Raw genomic sequence first — 21,099 nt, 5'->3', positions numbered from 1 at the left:
AAGAAATATCTAAATGAAAGTAGTACAGATTTTTTAGGTTAAAAGAAAATAAGCTCAAAATTAAAGGGAAGTAATTCTATAATGAAATAAATTAAAAAAAAAAGAACCCAATATAAATCTGTTCTTGAAAATAAGGGAGAAATTCTACAAATAATGAGCTAATGTATATCAAATGCATACAATGTATATAAAATGCTGACATTCTGCAAACTTTAAAGTGCTGTATATTTATATATTTTTATTTAGCTATTATTTCATTAAAGGAAGCTAAGTGTTGTAACAGATGTAGGTGGAGAGAAAGCTGGGCCCTTGTTAGCTTTTGCGTCAGTTTCTTTAACTGTAAAATGGGGATAATGGGGCAGCTAGGTGGCACAGTAGATAGAGCACTGGCCCTGGAGTCAGTTCAAATCCGACCTCAGACACATAACACTTACTAGCTGTGTGACCCCAGGCAAGTACTTAACCCCATTGCCTAGCCAAAAAATAAAATAAAATGAAATAAAATAAAATAAAATAAAATGGGGATGATAATAATAACATCTATCTCCCAGGTGTCTGGCACATAGGAAGTGTTAAAAAATGCTTGTTTCCTTTTTTTAATAGCCCCTTTATGCCTCAGTTTCCACAATAATGGGAAAACAACATTTGCACTATTTTTCTCACAGGACTGTTGAAAACAAAGTGCCTTGTTATCTTTAAAGCACTATCTAAATATGAGTTATAACTGACCTCCTTGGAGGTCTTTAAGCAAAGGCTACACAATCACTTGTCAGTTGTGTTTTAGTGGGGATTATTTTCATATATGAATTGAACTAAATAGTCTTTGAAGTCCCTTTAACTCTCAAGTTCTGTGAGATTACTAGCAATACATTTTAGCCTCTAATGAAGAGAGAAATGAAGCAAATTATATACTCTAAACTTTTTTTTATTTAATTCCATAATCATGATAAATATTTACTTGTTTCTTTCTTCCCCTGTTCTTTCCAATAGAATATAAGCTCCCTGAGGATAAGGGCCATCACATTTTTGTCTCTTTATCTGCAGCACCTAGCACAGTGGTTGGCATAAAACAACTGCTTAATAAATGAATTAAAAAGCATTTTCTATATGCCAAGCATGTTCTATGTGCTAGGAATGCAAATAAAAAAGTGAGAGCCCCTAATTTCAAAGAGCTTTCATTCATTCAAATAGGGGGGACAGGGGGAAGAACACAAACACACGGGAGGAAGGGAGTGTCTGAGGAGTGCCCAGAACGGTAAACTGATACATAGGGAGGTCAAATAACAAACTCTTTCTATGAAAATATTGGCATGATAATGTTGATTTAATTTCTGAGAGAAAAGAGGGTCGGGGAGGAGTTTGCAGGTAAGTGAGAACGGCAAGATGGCCATGGTAGCAAGTTGGATGGGGTGTGAAGCCTGGTGGTTTAGGGCTGGCTAGAGATGGCAGGCCAGCTGACCTGGTGCTTGTTCAGGCTCTTTCCTATCAAGACAACTTTGCTTGGGGCTAGAGTTCCAAAACTGAGTTAATTAACCCTGCTCCTCCCCTCTAGTTCTCATCCCCCCTATTCTATTCTCCCCTGGATAGGGACTGAGGTCACCTTACTGAATGAAAATAAATGGGTTATTTCTGTAAACTCATGGGTCATGTAACTAAAATTCTACTCTGAATTGCAGTTATTTGTGTACACATTTTATTTGCCCTATAAGATATCATAAACTCCTGCATATTAAGGACTGTTGTTTTGTTTTTTAAAACACCCTCATAGCCCAAACAGATAAAGCACAACGCCTTACCTCCAGTAGGCATTTATATAACATTTATTTACATAACAGATATTTATATAATAGATATTTGCTTAATGAATGAACATTCAAAAGCACCAAAACCTCAAGTTACTGTACATTACCCAACATAAACCTATAAAAGTATCTCACCTTAAGCGAACAGTGAAATTCCAGGGAGAAGGGGAGCAGGGAGTGCTTAAAAAAAAGGTCAAGTTCTGGTTCTGTCACTTCCTATGTGATACTAAGCAAGTCACTAGGCATCAGCTTCCTAATCTGAAAAATGTGGGTACTGGACAAGACAGACAGGTTTAAGGTGACTTCTAGATCCAATATTCTATGAACGTATGGATCTGATTAGTTAGACGAAAGCTTGCCTAGATTTGTCAGCAATTTTTCTCTCTTCCTAACTTTTCAATTCCAGCAAATCCTTTTAGATGTGTTTTAAGGACATTTGATACTAATTTTTAACTGTGTGTCATTTATTCTATTTGTTTAATTTTGGTTAAAACCAGTCTAAGTGTTTTCTCAGCTTATAAGATGGCTTTATATATTGTTTATGATCTAATTAGCATTTTTTCCTTTGCCTCTTTATTATTTTTTATTTAAAAACTTCTTTTGCATGACTAGATGGAAGAGAGTTGGCAATAGAGAAGAATAAGCAATTAGGGGCAATGTCGAATAAGGGGAAGAAGCATATCTATGTTTATTATTACACATCTCCCCAAGAAAACACTGTCAGAAATATAGTTTGGTGATTTTAGGTACTCCCTAATTACTATGTGATGTATGAATTGCTATGGTAACTGGGTTTTTTTTTTCACCCTTCTATTAAACAGAGGAGTAAATGGCTGCTTAAAATGTGATCGAATTGTTAGTTCACAAGCTAATACTATACTAGAGAGAGGGCCCAATATAATATTTAAACAAATGGTCAGAAATGCATCTATGTGGAAATGGGTGCCATTTCATATTGGAATGATTTTCTCTTCACTATCCTTCTGGTGCCTACACCTAAATCCCACTTTCCTAAGAACAAGAATAGGGAAAATTGTTCTGAAAATAAAATTGGTAGAAGAAAATTTTAAATGTGGCATTATTTCAACATAATTACCAGATATCAAATGTGTTTAATACCATAGGCATGCTGCTTTCTTTTCTAGAGATGGAAAGTAGGTGATCACAGAACCAAATGTGGTATCTCATAATATTTTTTAATACTGTGTCTGTAGCACAGCTGAAAGCAAGTACTTTCACTCTCTGGATAATAATATGTACATCAAGGGAGCATTAACATGCCTTGTTTTATGAGCTGTGTGCTTAACATTAATGGGGAATGCTTTGCTTACCTGTGAATTTTTATTTCACTGTTAACCTCTGATTTCCTCCTCTCCCCCTCCCCATTTATATTTGCTGTCCTAACTATATGATTTCCATTTCTGGAGGTCTGCTTTTGTTCTTCTGAATTAAAGAACCTTGCTAAAAGTTTTCCTTAATGGGATTTTTTTTACACTACTGAAGTATGTTGTAAATTTGGTAATTTTCTTATAAATGGCTTGAGTGAAATTGAGTACACGTATAATGTAGAAAACCTAAATTCATTTCAGGGCAAATATCTTGACAGAACATTATTAAATCAGATAATCACATAAACCTTAAAGGTGAAACATCCTTCTACAAAGGAGAAATAGGGAAGCTTTTCATCCCTTCCCCCTGTAGACTTCTGATGGAGAATTGCTGCTCCTGAGTAGGACGCTTCATGTTGAGCAATGTCATTCAGGTGCCACCTAATTGGAACCTGCAGTTCTACGTTTTCTGAACAGCTTAAGTATCATTTATGGATCTGCAGAAGATAAAGGTTTCTTAATACCAGCTTTTCATTATGATTGTAACCTAACTACAGCTGTCCAATGAAATGTCTACCTCTTGACTAATATACTTAGAAATGTACACTTTTCAAGATTCTGGGAGTAGAAAGTTAAATAAGAAAATTGAGGGAGATGATATGTACATAGACTGGTATGTGGAAGATAGATTTTGAAGGGAAGAAATTAGCAGTTGGGGGAGACTAGTAAAATGCTGCCTGAAAGAAGTCACTCGAGTTGGATCTTAAAGGAAGCCAGGGATCCTAAGAGGCAAAGATTAGGAAGGACAGCATTCTAGGCATGAAGAATAGCCAGGAAAATGGCACAGAAACAGAAGATGGAGTGTTGGGGGTAAGAAAGAGTAAATAGGGGCAAGGGGGAGGTGACTGCACTGTGGTGGAACAAAATTTTAAAAGACTGGAAGGGTCTTCTTAAAGGACTAGATTATAAAGAGCTTTAGAAGCCAACAGATCTCCAGTTTATAAATGGTCAAAGTATACGAACAGGCAGTTTTCATATGAAGAAATCAAAGCTATGAAAAAAATATTCAATCACCATTGATTAAAGAAATGCAAATTAAAAACAACTCTGAGGTACTACTTCTTACCTACCAGATTGGCTAACGTGACAAAAAAAGTGAAATGACAAAAGCTGGGGGGGGAGGATGTGGAAAAACTGGGACACTAATACACAGCTGGTAGAGTTGTGAACTGGTAGAACCATTTTCAAAAAGAATATGTACTAATGGGGCAGCTAGGTGGTGCAGTAGATAGAGCACCAGCCCTGAAGTTAGGAGGACCTGAGTTCAAATCTGGCCTCTGACCAAACACTTGACAAGTACTAGCTGTGTGACCCTGGGCAAGTCACTTAACCCTAACTGCCAAAAAAAAAAAAATTTGGACTACCCTCAAAAGGTTGTTAAACTCTGCATATCCTTTGACCCAGAAATACCACTCTGTCTGCATCCCAAAGAGATCAAAGAAAGGGGAGGAGGGGAGAAGCTATATAAATACAAAAATATTTACAGTAGCTTTTTTTGTGCTGGCATAGAAATGGAAACTGAGGGGATACCCAACAATTGAGGAATGGGTGAACAAACTGCGATATATGGTTGTGATGTAATACTAACTGCTTTAAGAAATGAGGAGTAGGATGATATCAGAAAAACCTAGAAAGACTTACATGAACTCATGCAAAGTGAAATGAGCAGAACCAGGCAAACACTGTACATAGTAAAAGCAATATTGTATGATGATCAGGTGTGAAAGGCTTAGTTACTCTAATCAAGACAATGATCCAAGACAATTCCAAAGGACCCATGATGAAAAATGTTATCCACCTCCAGAGAGAGAACTGATAAACTCTGAAGGAAGACTAAAGGACATTTTTTTCACTTCCTTTATTTTTCTTGGTTTTTTTTGCCTTTTTTCCCCCAATATGATTAATACAGAAATGTTTTACATTAAAAAAAAAAGAAAAAAAAAGAAAAGCCAAAGAGAGGAGCTTACATAAAATCCTACAGGTAATAAGAAGCCCTTGTAACTGACTGAGTAGAAGACATGGCTAGAGACCTTTAGGAAAGTCACTTCAACAACATCTTAGCAGGTGTACTGGATCAAACAGAGGTTTCAGGCAGAGAGATCAATTAGGAGGCTATTAAAGTAAACTAGGCAGGAGGTGATGAAGGGCTGAACAAGAGTGACAACTGTTTGAGTGGAAAAAAGAGGACAGGTTGAAAGATACAGGCAAAAAAACCCCCAAAAAACAAAAACTATAAGATTCGGCACCTAGATGCTTATGGTGAGTGAGGTATCAAGAATGACTGTAGATGGCACAGTGGATAGGCCACTGGCCCTGGACTCAGGGAGACCTAAGTTCAAATTCAGCCTCAGACACTTGACACTTACTAGCCGTGGGCAAGTCATTTAACCCCACTGCCTAGCCAAGAAGAAAAAAAAAAAGAATAACTCTGAGGATAACATGGCTAGTAAGTGTCATAGCCTTGCTTTCTCTCCTATGTCTTTATGTACTTGTACTTCTCCCAACCAAATTGTCAGGTCTTTCAGAGCAGGGCCTCATTTTGCTTTTTTGAGGAGACAGGGGTTGGGGGGGGGGAAGAGTATTCCCAGTGATTAGCAAGGTGCCCAGCACATAGAGGAGGGAAAGGAACAAGCATTTATCAAGCACCTTCTACATGCCAGGCATTGGACTAAGCACCTTACAACAATCTTATGTGATAGTGAGCGCTTAATAAGAAAGCAAAGTAACATGGTAATAACATAAGAGGTATTTGCCTGCTGATAGAAGGATTGATGTGAGCAAGTTATACAGCTTCTCTGGGAGTCAGTTTTCTCATCTATAACATGAGGAAGGGAGACAAGATGACCCTTTCGGCCCTAAATCTAGGATTCTAAGTGCAAAGGAGAGAGAGCCAGTCAAAGTACTTTGAGTCATTTCAGGTGCTTACAATTAATTTTTGTCTCTTTATTTACAAATTTGTTTGGACCCATTCCTGGCTCTATTCACAGCTTTTGATAGTTGGGTGTTATAGCTACAACTAGAAAGCTGTCAGACTGCCATGAAAGTGTAGTACTTCTAACCTGTTACAAAGTAAACCACAGCTAAGATGGCCTGGCTGCTGGCCCTGAACAGATGAGCCAGAAAATGGGAGCAAGCGGCAATGCCCAGCAGAGACTACCACACTCAGAAGCCAATAATGAGCCATAAAGGTTAGTAGAGCAACTCGTGCCACAGAGAGATTCAGATCAACAACGTGATCTCACCAGAAGCTCTCAATGGTGCTGACTCATCAGCAGGAATCAGAGAACACTGGGTTCAGAAATAGCAACCCAGCTATATCCCCAATTTCCAGAAGAGTCATGTGTCCTGGAGGCAGCCTAGGATGGTTACATATGAGAAAAGGAATCTCCAACATGGGTCCCCTCCCCACCTGTGACAGACTATTTCCTGTTATCCCCACAATTGTCACCTGGTTCCAGTTCCACATTAAGTGACACTTACTTATTGTCTCTCCCTCTCCAATCCATTCTTCATTTGCTGCCAGAATGATCTTCCTAAACTCGATTTCCTTGTTCAAGAAACCATCATGGCTCTTTATTGCTAGGATAAAGTCCAAACTTGTTGGAATGAAATTTAAGGCTTTCGATGATCTCACTCCACTCTCCTTATCAGTCTTACTTTCCTCTCCTCCCCTACTGGAACCCTCCATGCCACTCAGGCTGATTTTCTCCTGTCCCCCCACTGCCTATGAGTGTCAGAAGTACCATCATCACCTCATTCAGTCTCACAATCTAGGTGTGTGATCCCTGATTCCTCATTCTTTTTCACCTCTCTATATCCAATTTTTTGTTAAGCCTTCTTGATTTTTCTCTTTGCAACCTTTCTTAATAGGTCCCCTTCTCTCCTCTGACACTGCTATCACCCTGGTACAGAGGCTCATGACCATGCACCCAGATTATCGCTAAGTCTTTTGGTCGGTCAGACTGACTCAAAACCTCTCTCCCTTCAGGCCACACCCCACTCAGCTGTCAAAATGACCTTTCTAAAGCACTGATCTGACCATATCACCCCTCTATTCAATCAACTACAGTGGAGCTCTTTCACCTCCTGGATCAAACAGAAAATCCTCTATCTGGCATCCAAGGCTCTTGAACGATCTGCTCCCTTCCTACCTTTCCAGTTTTCTTACACCTTACTATCCTCCACATACTCTCTCATCCAGTGACCCTGGCCTCTTTGCTGTTCCTCACGTAAGACAAACTCCATCTCCTGATTCTCAGCATTTTAACTTGGCTGTCCCCCATACCAGTCATCTCCGCCTCCTGACTTCCTTCAAGTACTGGCTAAAATCCTGCCTTCTACAAGCTTTCCCCAATCCCCTATTAATGCTGGTAGCTTCCTGCTGTTGATTATCTTCATTTTGTCCTCAGTACATCTTGTCTGTACATCATTGTTTGCATGTTCTCTCCCCCACTAAATGTGAGCTTGTTGAAAGCAAGGATTGTCTTTTGCTTTTCTTTGCATCCTCTAGTGCTTACTAAAGTGCCTGGCACACAGTAGGAGCATAATAAATGCTTACTGACTAAATAATTTTGACCAATACCACAACATCTTCAAATATTATCACTGCCTGTGCTGTACTCTCTCAAGACTGCATTCTTTGTACTTGTATCCCCAGTGCTTAGCATAGTTCCTGACACATAGTATTCTATTAATAAATGATTGAGTGATTGCCTATTCAAATTCTACTTGTGTTCTGAGGACCTGCTCAAGGGGTAACCTCCTCCAAAAAGCTTTCCTTAACTACTCCCAAAGCCTTAGGATCTTTCCCTCTTAACTCCTCCAGTACTGCCATATGTCCTATACAATTTAACTCTTAATTAGACACTATCTCATGTTACTTGTATACTTGCCTCCTCTCAGTGTGCTACTCTTTGTAATAAGGAGTATTACTGACACCACAAATTCAACAAGTCTAAAACCAAACATCTTCTCCTCCAAAACCTGCCCCTTCTCCAAATGTATTTCTGTAGGGGGTACTAGTTTTGTTCCAACCTCCCCACCACTACCCCCACATCCAATCATTTGCTCGGTTCTGTCAATTCTACTTTCACCACATCTCACACATCCATCTTCTTCTCTACACTGCCATTTCTGAAACTCTAGTTCAAGTCCCCATCAACAAGGGTATTGTAACCACTTCTGAGTTGGCTCACACCATCCACTCTCTTGCCTCTCCAATCTGTATTATACACAACTGAAAATAATCTTTCTAAGGTACATGTCTGATCATGTTGTTTCTCTGCTCAAAAAATTGCAGTGGCTCCCTATTGCCTCTAATATAAAATAAAAATCCTCAGGTTGTTGGTTTTCTTTTTTTGTTCTACACAATTTGGCTTAAATTTTCCTTTGTATCACTCCCCATATTGAACTACAAGCTACTCCCTAAATATTATATTCTATATCCTGCCTCTCTACAATCTCATATGATAAAATCTCCCTCCACTCCCCCAAATGATATTAATTCCCTCTACACCTCTACTTCTCAGCCTTCTGATCATTTTTAAGGCTCAGTTCTGAAGATATTTCCTCCTCAAATCCCAATCTCTCAATTATGTTTTCTCTCTATCCTAAAATACTCTTCATTGTATTTACTTATCTTCACATATGTTGTAACCTTCTCATAGAATAGGCAAAGACTTTGTTCTTTGTCTCTGTATCCCCAAGTTCTTGTATGCAGTGGTTACTTAATAAATGTTGGCTGAACTAAGCCAAATGCTTGTTGAATTCCTGAGCTCAGCCATCCCACACAAAAGAAGCAAAGAAAAGGAGAGGATAAAGTAAGAGAAAGCTGGAAATCAAGACTCGCATATAATAAGGACCCCTATCTTGAAGATCTAATTCTCTCTGTATTTTGGAATTTTCTAAGTCTTGCTGTAATATGTGCAACATGACTAGCTTCCGTAGGAGACTTTTTTGGGAGAGTGGGGGTTCCTAGAGACTCCTCTCCTGTTCTGAGAACATTAGTGAAATCAACTCTTTCAGATGAATTTTTCCCAAAGAAACACTAAAGTTGTCTCCTAATTCAAGTCAGGAGGAAACCTTGAAGAGAAACAACTTTTTTTGAATATTTTGTGCTTTAGCTTTGCAAACTCTGTAAATCTCTACTGGCAAGTCATTAGTAAAATTTTAAAAATAAAAAAAAAGCAAAATGAAAAGGCACCAAATTTTTTGATCACTATACCAATGGAGAATACAATGATCAACTGGGCTTCTCCTCTCCCCCATCCTCCTACCCACGTGCCCAGTTCATAGAATTTTACCTCACCTGCTATAAGGAAGTTCTTTACACCTCTGGATAAAGCAATGAATTGGAAAGAAAATCTTTTGAACAGAGATCTGTTTAATTTAAAACCCAGTTTCTGGCAGGATGAGGAAAAATAGCTGGCAAGGGAGGAGGGCTGAATTACAGGTCCTGTTAAACTGGTAGCAATTAGGATCATATTAAAGGTAATTCAATTCAACTAACATTTATTAAGTACCTATTAAAAGTGAGATATTACATAAAGCTAGACAAAGACAAGAATTTAACATTATCAGACCTCAAGGGGTTTATTTTCTATTGGGGAGGATCAGAACAGGCCTCCAGTGGAAGGTGGTACTGGAGTTGTCCTTTAAAGGAAGCCAGGGATTCAAAAAAGCAAAAGTGAGAAGTGTCTGCCTTGAAGAAAGGGGGAGCAGTCACTTATCCCCCCTGGGCTTTAGTCTCCTCATCTGTAAAATGGAAGAGTTAGAGCAGATGGTTTCTGCAGTCCCTTCCAGCCTTAGATGGAAGAGTCTGTGACCCGCACAAAGGCACTGGAACATCTTGTACACAGAGACAGTAGGCTAGTTTGACTGGAACAAAGAATGTGAGAAATACAAAAAAAGACTGGAAAGGCAGGAGGGAGTTTTGATGGTAATCTCAACAAAATAATGCTATCTGGGTTTGGAATTAAAAGTTTAAGCCTAGATGTTCTGTGTATACACCTCACCCATCATATCTCTACAATTTTTTAACATAAAATTACAAATGGCCATAATAATCCTTTGAATTCCATCCCTTCTCCCTTACATGACACATAGTCTCTCCTTCCTCACGCTGATTTATATCTCTGTTTTTTTTCCCTCTCTCTCTCTCCACTAATAATGATCTCATTAGCACTCATGGGTTCTGTCATCTCTATAAAGATGACTTCAAATGTATATATATCCAGCCCTAACATTTCTCTAGAGCTCTCAGCCAATATCCCCAACTGACTATTAGACGTCACAAGCTGAGAGTTCCCTGGATATCTGAGACTCAACATTTCCAAAACAGAATTCCATTCCTATTCCTAACTTCTGTATTTCTGTTGAGAGTACTGCCATGCTTCCACTAACTCAGGTTTATAATCTCTATGTTATCTACACCTTCTTGCTTCCATATCTAACCAGCTGTCAAGTCTTACTGATGGTACTTTTTTGGAGAAATGAGAGCTAGACATGAGAGAACAGAGTTGCAGAACAAATAGTGAGATGAGAGAAAATGGGAAGAAGACCGTGGAAGTTGTAAGGGTTGATAACAGCAAAGTACAATCAGTAGTAATTTTTAATCATCTGTTTTAAACTAGAAAAGAGCTGGAAAAATTTACACCTGGAACTTAAATCTCAATCTCTTTTTTCAACAACCTGAACTCAGATATGATGAGAATAAGGTGCAAGAGGAGGAAAGAGGCAATTCTAGCTGTAAGCCTCACTGGGGTCTTCTACACTTTTCTCTGCATAACCTAAATGTGACTTTTTAAAAATAAAAACAAGTGTCTTAGAAATTCATCTCAGTGTCTACACAGTTTCTTTCTGGATCGATCACCTTGCTATCAGATATCTATTTAGAGAAAGGGGGAAAAAAACCTTCTTTGAAAAAAAGGAAGAAAATATGGCAAAATGCAGCTACTGAGTTCAGAATGTAATGTTCAAACACCTAATGAATGTTCAATTTTCTCAAGAAATGTTTGAAGAAAGCAAAGGCTGAATACTGTACAATGGCAAGTTGATATGTTTCTGTGTTATTTGATATTGCTAATAAATAACATAGTCATTAACAGTGATTAAGTCTAAGTCTACAAATTAAAGGCCTAAGATAGAGAGAGAGGAGAATCTTAGCCCATTACAAAAGAAATTTCCATGGTTTTACGCTGGGTAGGGGCCAGTCAATTAGGGAGAGAATTTTTATAATTTTAGTTATTTGCCAAGATTATTCAAGAACAAACCCACCAGACTTCCTTTGAAATCAGAGTGAGACAGAATTAAGGAGATGAACCAGTAGCAGAATAAGGTCTTCCCTATTGGTATGGTCTTCCCAGACACCTTGCATCACAAACTCACACTACAAAGAAATATACTTATCTGGGTGTTCCTTACAATGTCAGAGGAAAGCAAGTAAAGTCCCTTGTACACCGGGTTTGGCCCCCATCTCAAATTTATAAGACAACACAGACAACAGGAACTTCACAATCATAGAGACTGACAAGTCATTCAGTATTTTTGGAAATTTCACCACTTCTATTATTTGATTTTGTTCTGTGCAGTGAATAATTCTATTGATAAAGTAGTTTTCTGTTTCCTAGCTTATTTCACCCCTGCCTACAATTTGGAATGATCAAATTTCTTGTGTGCTATAAGAATACCAGATAAATTCAATTCTAACAGCTGCTGAAACCAAAGTATTTTTCTAAATCTTTCAAAATAATGTATCCTTATTTAACTCTGTTTCTTGTTAACTTCAAATCACAACAAAAATTCTAAAGCTGGTGCTCTGCAAGTATTATCCAAAAAAATTACAAAGAACTGAACAGTTCTTTGAAATGAGAGTCTACTTTCATAGAGTATATAATACTCTATATACAAAGAAGTATTATTTTGCAAGTCAGAATACAGTTAAATGTATAAGTGGCATGAAAGGTGCAAAGGAGGAAATAGTTCTCATTAGGAACCTGATCCAGTTACAGGACCTGGTTTCAAATCCTGGTTTACTTTGGGAAGATGTTTAATTGCTCCAGAGCTCAGTATTCTTTATTTGTAAAATATGGTGGTTGGATTAGATTACAGGAAGGACCTTTCCAGCACTATGACTCTATGAATGGGAGGAGTGTAGGAGTAATCAAGCAATTAAAAAACATTTATTAAACACCTACTAGGTTCCAGGCACTGTGTTTAGCACTTAGGAATACAAAAAAAAAAAAAGACTAAAGATAGTCCCTGCCCTCAAGAAGCTTACAACTGAATGGGGGAGCAACACACATACAAATGTGTGTGTGTGTGTGTGTGTGTGTGTGTGTGTGTGTGTTGTGTGTGTGTGTATGATAAATAGATATCAATTAACAGAGGGAAGGCACTGGAATTAAGAGGGGTAGGTGGAGTATTCTGGTAGAAGGTGGGATTTTAGGAAAAGACTTAAGGAAGTCTTAAGGAAAGAGTAATAACAGCTAATCAGTGAAGCAATTAGCTCTTCAGTAAGTTGATAAGTATTTATTAAGTGTTTAAGATACCTAGGTATTGTGGAATACAAAGAAAGATAAAAGAAAGTCCTAGCTCTAGAGAAGCTCACACTCTAATGGAGGAGACAATAATGTAAACAACAATATACAAACAAGATACAGACAGGATAAAGGGAAAATAATCAAGAGAGGGAAGGCACTAGAATTGAGAGGGATCAGGAGAAGCCTCTGGTAGAAGGCAGATTTTAGCTGAGACTTGAAGGAAGCCAGGAGGTAAAGATGAGGAGGGATAATCATTCCAGGCAAGGGGGACAGCAAAAGAGAATGCTCAAAGGTGGGAAATGGAGTGTCTAATTCCAGGAAGACTAAGAAATAAACTGTCATTGAGTTTCAAAATTTATTGGGAGGGTAGGGACTAAGGATAGGTGTAAGAAGACTAAAAAAGATTGGGGAAATGAAGCGAAGGGCACATCAGGTTATGAAAGGCTCTGAATGCCAAATCAAAGATCAGCAGACTATATTTTATTTGGTGGGCAAAAGGGAACCAGTGGAAGTGTTTTAGTGCCACTCCAATGTAATGATAATATTTTGATAACAGCTGACATGTATATAGTGCTTTAAGGTTTACAAAGCATTTTACAAAACAAAATCTGAGCCCCCAAACAACTGTACCTAAGTTAGGTACTAGACTAGAGGTTTTATTATCTTCCTTTTGTAGAAAAGGAATCTCAAGTCACGAGGTGAAATTACTTGCCCAAGGATACACAAGTTAACATCAGAGGCAGATTCAAACCCACTGACTCCAGGTCAAGAGTCTTTTCATAAACGACACTGCTCCATGGTGTTAAGAATGAATTGGAGAAGGAAAAGGATGAGAGCCAGGGAAGTATGTAAACCAGTCAGGAAATCACTACAGGTGTTAAGGCCAGAGGACTTAGATGGTAGAATTAGAAAGCAAACACTGTGAATTGAAATGCCTGGGAATGGCCTTTCATAGCTGCCTTCTTTAGTGACTGTTATAGGGCAGAATTCAAGTTTGAGCAATGGCAAGGCTAAAAACAGCCCTAGAAATAAGTTAGAACAAATCTTCTCATTTTACAAGTGAGGAAGCTTAGATCCACAGAGAAGAAATTAATCATCCCAGGTAACATTGCTAGGAGTTGCAAAGCCAAGATTCGAGAACATATGTTCTAAACCTTTTGGCTCCAAACTCAGTGCTCTTTGCACTATGCCTTCTAACACAATCCCCCTGTCAAATAAATGTAAAATGAAAAAGCCCAGTAACATATATCCACAAAATAGATGGGGTGCACTTACCTCATGTATAAGAGCCACTAATATCTGCTGGAAACTCCGCCCTCTACTGGCCAAAAAACGATTGATGGGTTTGCCATCTTTACCCACATGGATTGGAAGATCATAGCAAAGAAGCATCCCAGCTACATAAATGGGGTGAGAGCATGATTGAAAAATCATAAATACAGTAAAACCTCACTCATTCAGACTCTCCCCTAATTCATACTTAGTCAAAATGGATGGAGATAAAGGTGCCTTTTGCGTTAGGAAGAAAGGCTTAAGTGAATGAATCATTATAACTACTATCTTCACTATTATCTTGGTTGTTCAGAGGCCTTCTTTGCTTACTTGTAGAATTTCAATTAAATTTCAGATAGATGAAGTGATTTCTGAATTAGTGGAGAGCCACTATGATTTAGGCTTTTTCCTGACTTCATTTTTATCTCTGTTGTCATGGGACTGTGCTGTACAAATTAAAAGACTGTCTCTGAGATGAAATACAAGAACATTATACAGAAATAAAATGTTTTCAATGAATAAACAAGCACAGATAATTCAAACCAGGAAATCACCCCCAAAATCCTTTTTTTTTAAAAATCATTTAAACTAACGGGCATATATACATATTCCATTCTTACAATCCTCCTCCTGGCCCCCCAATACACATTCTCCCTTTCTTTATCTGTCTCTTACATGTACACTCATGTCATTGCTCAGGACTACATCCTTCCTATCACTCTCTTAGAACTAACAGCAACCCTGGTGATATAACTAGATAGCAAAAGAAGACACTTATATGCTGCTATTGGATAGTTAGAAGGACTGGATAGATAGGAAAGGATGAAACTATTGGGAGCAGGGGGAAAGAAAAAGGATTAGTATGGGAAGGAAACTGATGTCAGATTGGAGGAATTATGTGCACATGAAGAATACTACATTTTAAAAGCTAAAATTAAAACACAATCAGTATTTTACCTGCAAGGCCAGGTTTCAGGCCTGGTTGTTTGTTTTTCTCATACATTTTCAGCATGAAATTGGGAATTCCTGCTATTGTTTTCCCTTGGTCTGAACGAGAAGCACCTCCTCTTAATGCAGAATAATAAATACCACGGGGCATATTCACCATCTCCTGTTTCACAAGTGATACAAAAAATTCTTCAAGTGCTGAAAAAAAGGTAAAAAGATGAAAAGAAGTCATGATGGCAGAAATAATTAAGGACAGGAGAAACACTCACATGAGTCCAAACAAACTGTACTTCAATGAAGTTTCACTTATTCAAATGAGCAAATTCACATTTAAAGCAAAGATCAAAAGTAATAACAGTGACAACAGCTGGCATTATTTCGATCTTATCCTTTTTTCACTTAGTTCATATAGGAACAGTCTGGGGCAAGGTGCTACATTGCTAGTATTTTTTTAATACTGAATGTGTTGTGAATTATTGCAAGGGTAGATTAAGCTACTGGGGTTTTGCTTTTTTTTTCTGTAATTGAAGTATTGTTATCATAATTATTTCTACTCACCTCCCCCTCTTCCTAACTTAGCAAAATCTTGTTGAAGTTACCAAACAATAATCCAGGTTCACAAACTCAGTCATCCCCTGCTCTCTCTCTTCCCTCAGTGTCCAAGTCTTGATGATTCTATCTCCACAACATAACTTGTGCAACCTGCTCTTCACTCACACAACCATCACTTTAGTTGTTCAAGTCCTCATCCTCATCAACCTTTCATCTGATTATTGCAAGAGTTTCCTAATTGGTGGTCTTAGTTCCTCCAGTTTCTTCTCTCCAATAAATATTCCACAAGGCTGCCAAAAAGAGATTACTAAAACAGAGGTCTGACCACGTATCAATCATCTGTTTAAGAAGTTTCAGCATTATACAGCAGCTCTTTTTGTGGTGCCGAAAAATTGGAAATTGAGGGGATGCCCATCAACTAGGGAATGGCTGAACAAGTTGTAGTATATGAATGTAATGGAAGACTATTGTGCTATAAGAAATGAAGAGTAGGTGGACTTCAAAAAAACCTGGGAAGACTTGTATGGTCTGATGCTGAGTGAAGTGAGCAGAACCAGGAGAACGTTGTACATACTAACAGCCACACTGTGAGATGACTAATGTTGACAGACTTAGCCCTTCCCAGCAATGCAAGGATCTAAGACATCTCCAAAGGTCTCATGATGGAAAATGTTATCCACATCCAAAGAAAGAATATGGGGTTTGAATACTAATTGAAGCATACTATTTGCTCTTTTTTTCCTTCTGTTGTTTCCTCTTTCTGGTGGTTCCTCCTATTGGTTCTAATTCTTCCTTCCAACATCACTAATGTGAAAATATGTTTAATAGGAATGTATACGTATAGCCTATATCAGATTGCGTGCTGTCACGGAGAGGGGGAGAAAAATTTAAAAACTCAAAAGCTTATGGAAGTGATTGCCGATAAATCAAAATAAACTTTTTTTAAAAAAAAGGAAGTTCCAGCAGTTTCTACTTATCCCTAGAATAAAACACAAAGTCTTCTATTTCACTTTTAAAGTTCTCAATAATCTGTCTCCAGTTTACATTTCCAGACTTGGTGTGCCTTACTATTCTTTATGCACTCTAGATTCTAGTCAAACTATCTTGCTTCCTATTCCTTGGACAGAATGTTTCATTTCCTGTTTCCATGGCTCTGAACATTCTATGCCTAGAATGAATCCTTCACCATCACATCACAGACTCACTAGTTTCCTTGAAAGCTCAGCTCAAGGGACTTCAGCTTAAGGTGGCAATGGAAAAGGTCCTAGAGAAGCCCAGCTTTCCCACAATAATGTCCTGTAAAGTTCTTAAAATGTAGCAAAAGTTAGAATGATAAAACTAAAGAAAAGAGGCTATAAGTTCCTCCCTCAACCGATGACTGTGAAAGACAACTGTCAGAAGCTTGCAAATACTCAGGGAAAAGCCAGGGGAAGGGAGGAGGGGAATAACATGGGTGGAAACCACAGCACCCTGGGCAGCCACTGCTAGAAATACAGCAGCAAAACCGCAGGGGTCTTGCAGAAGGCTTGCTCCCAAATGAATCAAGTCCATCCAGGTAAAGTCCACAGCAAGAATCACAGCAAGGGAGAGAGTCCAGTTGGAGACTATGTAAAGAGAAAGAGACAAAGAGAAGCCACAGAGGCAAAAATATCAGTGTAGACAGAAGACTAAGCCAAAGGTTAGGGACTGCTGCTGAGGGTGGGACCCTTCATCCAGAAGAGCACAGATATCACACAGATAGTAAGGGGAGGACAGAAACAAGCAAGGCTGGATCACCTTCACCCAAGGGTGCAGGAGGAAAGGGAAAAGCCTGATGGGAGGACAAAGTTTTGATCAAGAAACTGAGCCTGGAGATACAGAGAGGTAAGTAGAAAAAAAATGAAAACATGATTAAAAAATACCAGGAGAATACAGAGGGTTGAGAGAAGCCCAAGAAGTAAATCTACAAGAAGAGAGTAACTCCATCATAAGATAAAGTAGAAAATCAGAGAAAATAATGGCATTGGCCAAAAGGACTATGGAAATAGCTGAAAGAAATGAAGCAAGGGAGAAAAAATGAATGAGAATTGAAAGCAAACTTCAACTTTGGAAGGGTAAATCATGAAGGAGAATTAAAAGGAGAGGGGGGAAAAAAGTAAGCTCCAGTGATTGAGGTTTGATCTGGTTGAAGAGAGAAAAAGCAGAGCAATAGGACCACTTCAATTACAGATTACTAATGCTGATGACATTCCTTTTATGATAATAGCACTGAACTCACAGGATTGCTGTAGGGCCCAAATAAGACACTCTCTCTCTAGATAGATATAGATATAGATATAGATATAGATATAGATATAGATATAGATATAGATATAGATATAGATATAGATATAGATATAGATATAGATATAGATATAGATATAGATGTAGATATAGATATAGATGTAGATATAGATATAGATATAGATATAGATTATAGATATAGATATAGATAGATATATAGATATATATGTAAATAAAATGCCCTCTGAAAACCTTAAAGCACTACAGAAGTGCTAGCTATTATTATTTTTCTTCCTGACCTTATTCTTTTCGAAAGAGGATGGGAGAAGAGAGGAACAGGACAGTAACAAAGAATAAAGGATATGATAGAAGGAAAAATATAATAATCATAACTGTAAATGGAAATGGGATGAAGTCACTCATAAAATGTTGCAGAAAGGATTAGAAAACAGAATTTAAAAAAATGTTATTTGCAAGAAATGCCCTTGAAACAAAGATTGACATAGATTTAAGATGAAGGCTTGGGGCAGAACTAATACCTGAAGTGAGAATTTTAAAAAGAGGAATAGCTACCCTAGTATCAAAAAAGATAAAAGCAAAAATACACAGGGTTGGAAAGATAAGTAGGGAGACTATATTCTGTTTAAAGAAATCATAGATAATGAAGTAATATCAATATATACATATGTATGTATGTATACATATCAAATAGCACAGTGACTAACTGCTTAAAAAACTAATCTAATTACAGTGAAAAGCTGACTGAAAAATTATAATAGGTAGAGATGTTAATGTGCTCATTCAGAACTAGAAAAGTTAATAAAATTCTTAAAAAGATAGTGGTTAAGAATCTGAAGATAATTGTAGAAACATTATATATATTAGATCTCTGACACTTACTGAATGAGAATAAAAAGAAATATACTTATTGCTAAGCTGTACATAGCACCTTCACAAAAAATGACCATGTACTAGGGCAGGGATGGGGCACCTGCAGCCTCCAGTCCACATGTGGTCCTCTAGGTCTTCAGGTGTGGCCTCGAGGCCACAGGTTTCCCACCTCTGTATTAGGGTATTACAACCTCATAAAAAATGTTGAAAAAGCAGAAATACTAAACACATTTTTTACTATACTCAGTGCAATAAAAATTATAATCAACAAAGGGCCTTTGAAGAAAGAATTAGAACTTAAAAGAAAAAAGCAACACATTTTTAAAAATCCATCTAACATGGAAAGTTTGTAAGCCAAAGATGACTTCGACAAAATAAAATATGCATTGGTAAACAGAAATATATGATATTTGGAAAATAATAAAATAGACTGCTAGCTGATTTCAATTTTTTTTTAAAAGAGAGGGCAGCCAAATTACCAAAATCAAAAATAAAACAAGAAAAAAAATGAAGAGAAAAGGCCACTTTTTTATTTAATTATATGCCCCCAAATTTCTATCTTAAATGGATAGATGAATATTTGCAAAAATGCAAACAACTCACAATAACTTAACAAGAAATAAAAATTAAAATAAGCCAAACTCAGAGAAACTGAATTAGCCATAAATGAACTTGTAAAGTAAAAAGCCACAGAACCTAATGGATTTAAAAGTAAATTCTATCAAATATTTAACAAACAACTAATTCTAATTTGTCATAATTTGTTTGTAAAAGCAGGGAAATATGGCATTCTATAAAACTCCTTTTTTAAGACTAATGGATCTGATACCCAAATTTAAGAGAAATAAAACAGAAAAATCACAAATAATTATTTTAAATGAGTATCTATTCAAAAATGCTGAATTAATACATTAGCAATGAATGCACAGCAACACATGAAAAACATTAGAGAGCATTATCAAAGTGGATTTATATCAGAAATGTAGGTTCAATGAGTTCAAAAAAGAAAATTATAAGTATAAATCTATTTAAAACAAAACCAGTATGATTCATATCTATCAATAGAAACAATAATTTTAACAAAATAAAATAACCTTTTTCATGAATACTAGAAAGTATAGCAATAAAAGGACCTTCCCTTAATATAGTCAACAGTCTGTATAAAAATACCAAGAGTTAGCATTATTTGTAATTGATAAATACTAGAGGCTTTTCCAATAAGATCAAGAATAAAGTCAGAACAACTACTGTTACCTCTACTTCTTGACATAGCTATAGCAATAGACAATAAAAGAAACAGTGCACAAGCAAGGAAGGAACAAAATTGTCACTTTTTGCAGGTGATATGGTTTACTTAGAGAGCTCTAGAGTTTCAATTGAAAAATTAAAAGAAACAAATAACTTCAGTAAAGTAGCAAGCTATAAATACATCCACAAAAGTACCAGCCTTTCTCCATACCAATAAAACCCAACAGAGAGAGAAAATGAAATTTCATTAAGAGTAACACATTCTAGAATGTATAAAAATATCTTACAGTCCACCTGCCAAGATTCATACAGGAACCTGTGACTATAATTACAAAATTTCTTTACAGGAATGAAGGAAGACGTAAATAACGGGAGAGGAATTAATTACTCATGGTTACTACCTAAATTAATGTATAGATTCTGTGCCAAACCAAAGGATTACTTTATAAACCTGGAAAAAATCAGTGGTGAAAATCATCTGGAAAAAAAAGGGAAAAAAAAGTAAGAAGTGTCAGATCTCAAAGTACACTACAAAGCAATAATCATTGATACTATTCAGTACTGGCTAAAAAAATGAAGAGTTGATTAGTGGAGCAGATTGGGAACACAAGATCACACACGTAAGAGCAGAGTGTTCTGAGCTGCTGCAGCAAGGACTCCAGCTCGTAGAAAGGGACACATTACTCTACAAAAAAAAGGCCAGGAAAAATAAAAAGTGGCCTGGGAGAAATTACACTAAGACCAATACTACCTCATAAACAACAACAGGATCCAGATGAATAAGTGATCTACACACAAAAGGTCATGTAAAACAGGTATGTGGAAGAGTGAATGGAAACACTGGCCCAGAGTCAGGAAGACATGGGATCAATTTCTGCTTCTGAAACATACAGGCTGTGTGGTCCTAAGCAAGTCACTTACCCTCCCATACCTTAGCAAACTCTATAAGGCAATAAGTTGCAGAGAAAAGGCCAATCTGCTGGGGGAGGGGGTAATCAGAATCAAGCACTTCTGAGGAGGGACAGGGTCAAAAGAGAGAACAGAATAAATGGGAGGTGGGATAGGATGAAGGGAAATATAGCTAGTTTTTCACAACATGACTACTATGGAAGTGTTTTGCACGACTACACATGTATAACCTGTATCAAGTTGCTTGCCTTCTCAATGAGGGTGGGTGGGGAGGGAGGAAGGGAAAGA

General features: G+C 37.3%; 1 protein-coding gene across 3 annotated transcripts in view; it reads right to left on the bottom strand.

Annotated features, from left to right (window-relative positions):
* Positions 1 to 21,099, bottom strand: part of FOCAD (focadhesin) — a 381,816-nt gene that overhangs the window by 120,896 nt on the left and 239,821 nt on the right. For all 3 annotated transcript variants that reach the window (XM_078153058.1, XM_020973967.2, XM_020973969.1), the window contains exons 20-21: positions 14,959 to 15,147; positions 14,005 to 14,126 (exon numbers count right to left, since the gene is read on the bottom strand). In XM_078153058.1, coding sequence (XP_078009184.1) covers positions 14,005 to 14,126; positions 14,959 to 15,147 — 311 coding nt within the window. The remainder of the gene's footprint in view (positions 1 to 14,004; positions 14,127 to 14,958; positions 15,148 to 21,099) is intronic.

This window comes from Phascolarctos cinereus, unplaced genomic scaffold, assembly GCF_003287225.1.
Source record: "Phascolarctos cinereus isolate Bilbo 61053 unplaced genomic scaffold, phaCin_HiC Scaffold_4;HRSCAF=312, whole genome shotgun sequence".
NCBI classification, from domain to species: domain Eukaryota; kingdom Metazoa; phylum Chordata; class Mammalia; order Diprotodontia; family Phascolarctidae; genus Phascolarctos; species Phascolarctos cinereus.
Note: the sequence above shows the minus strand (reverse complement) of the source record. Positions and strands in the feature narration are given on the sequence as shown.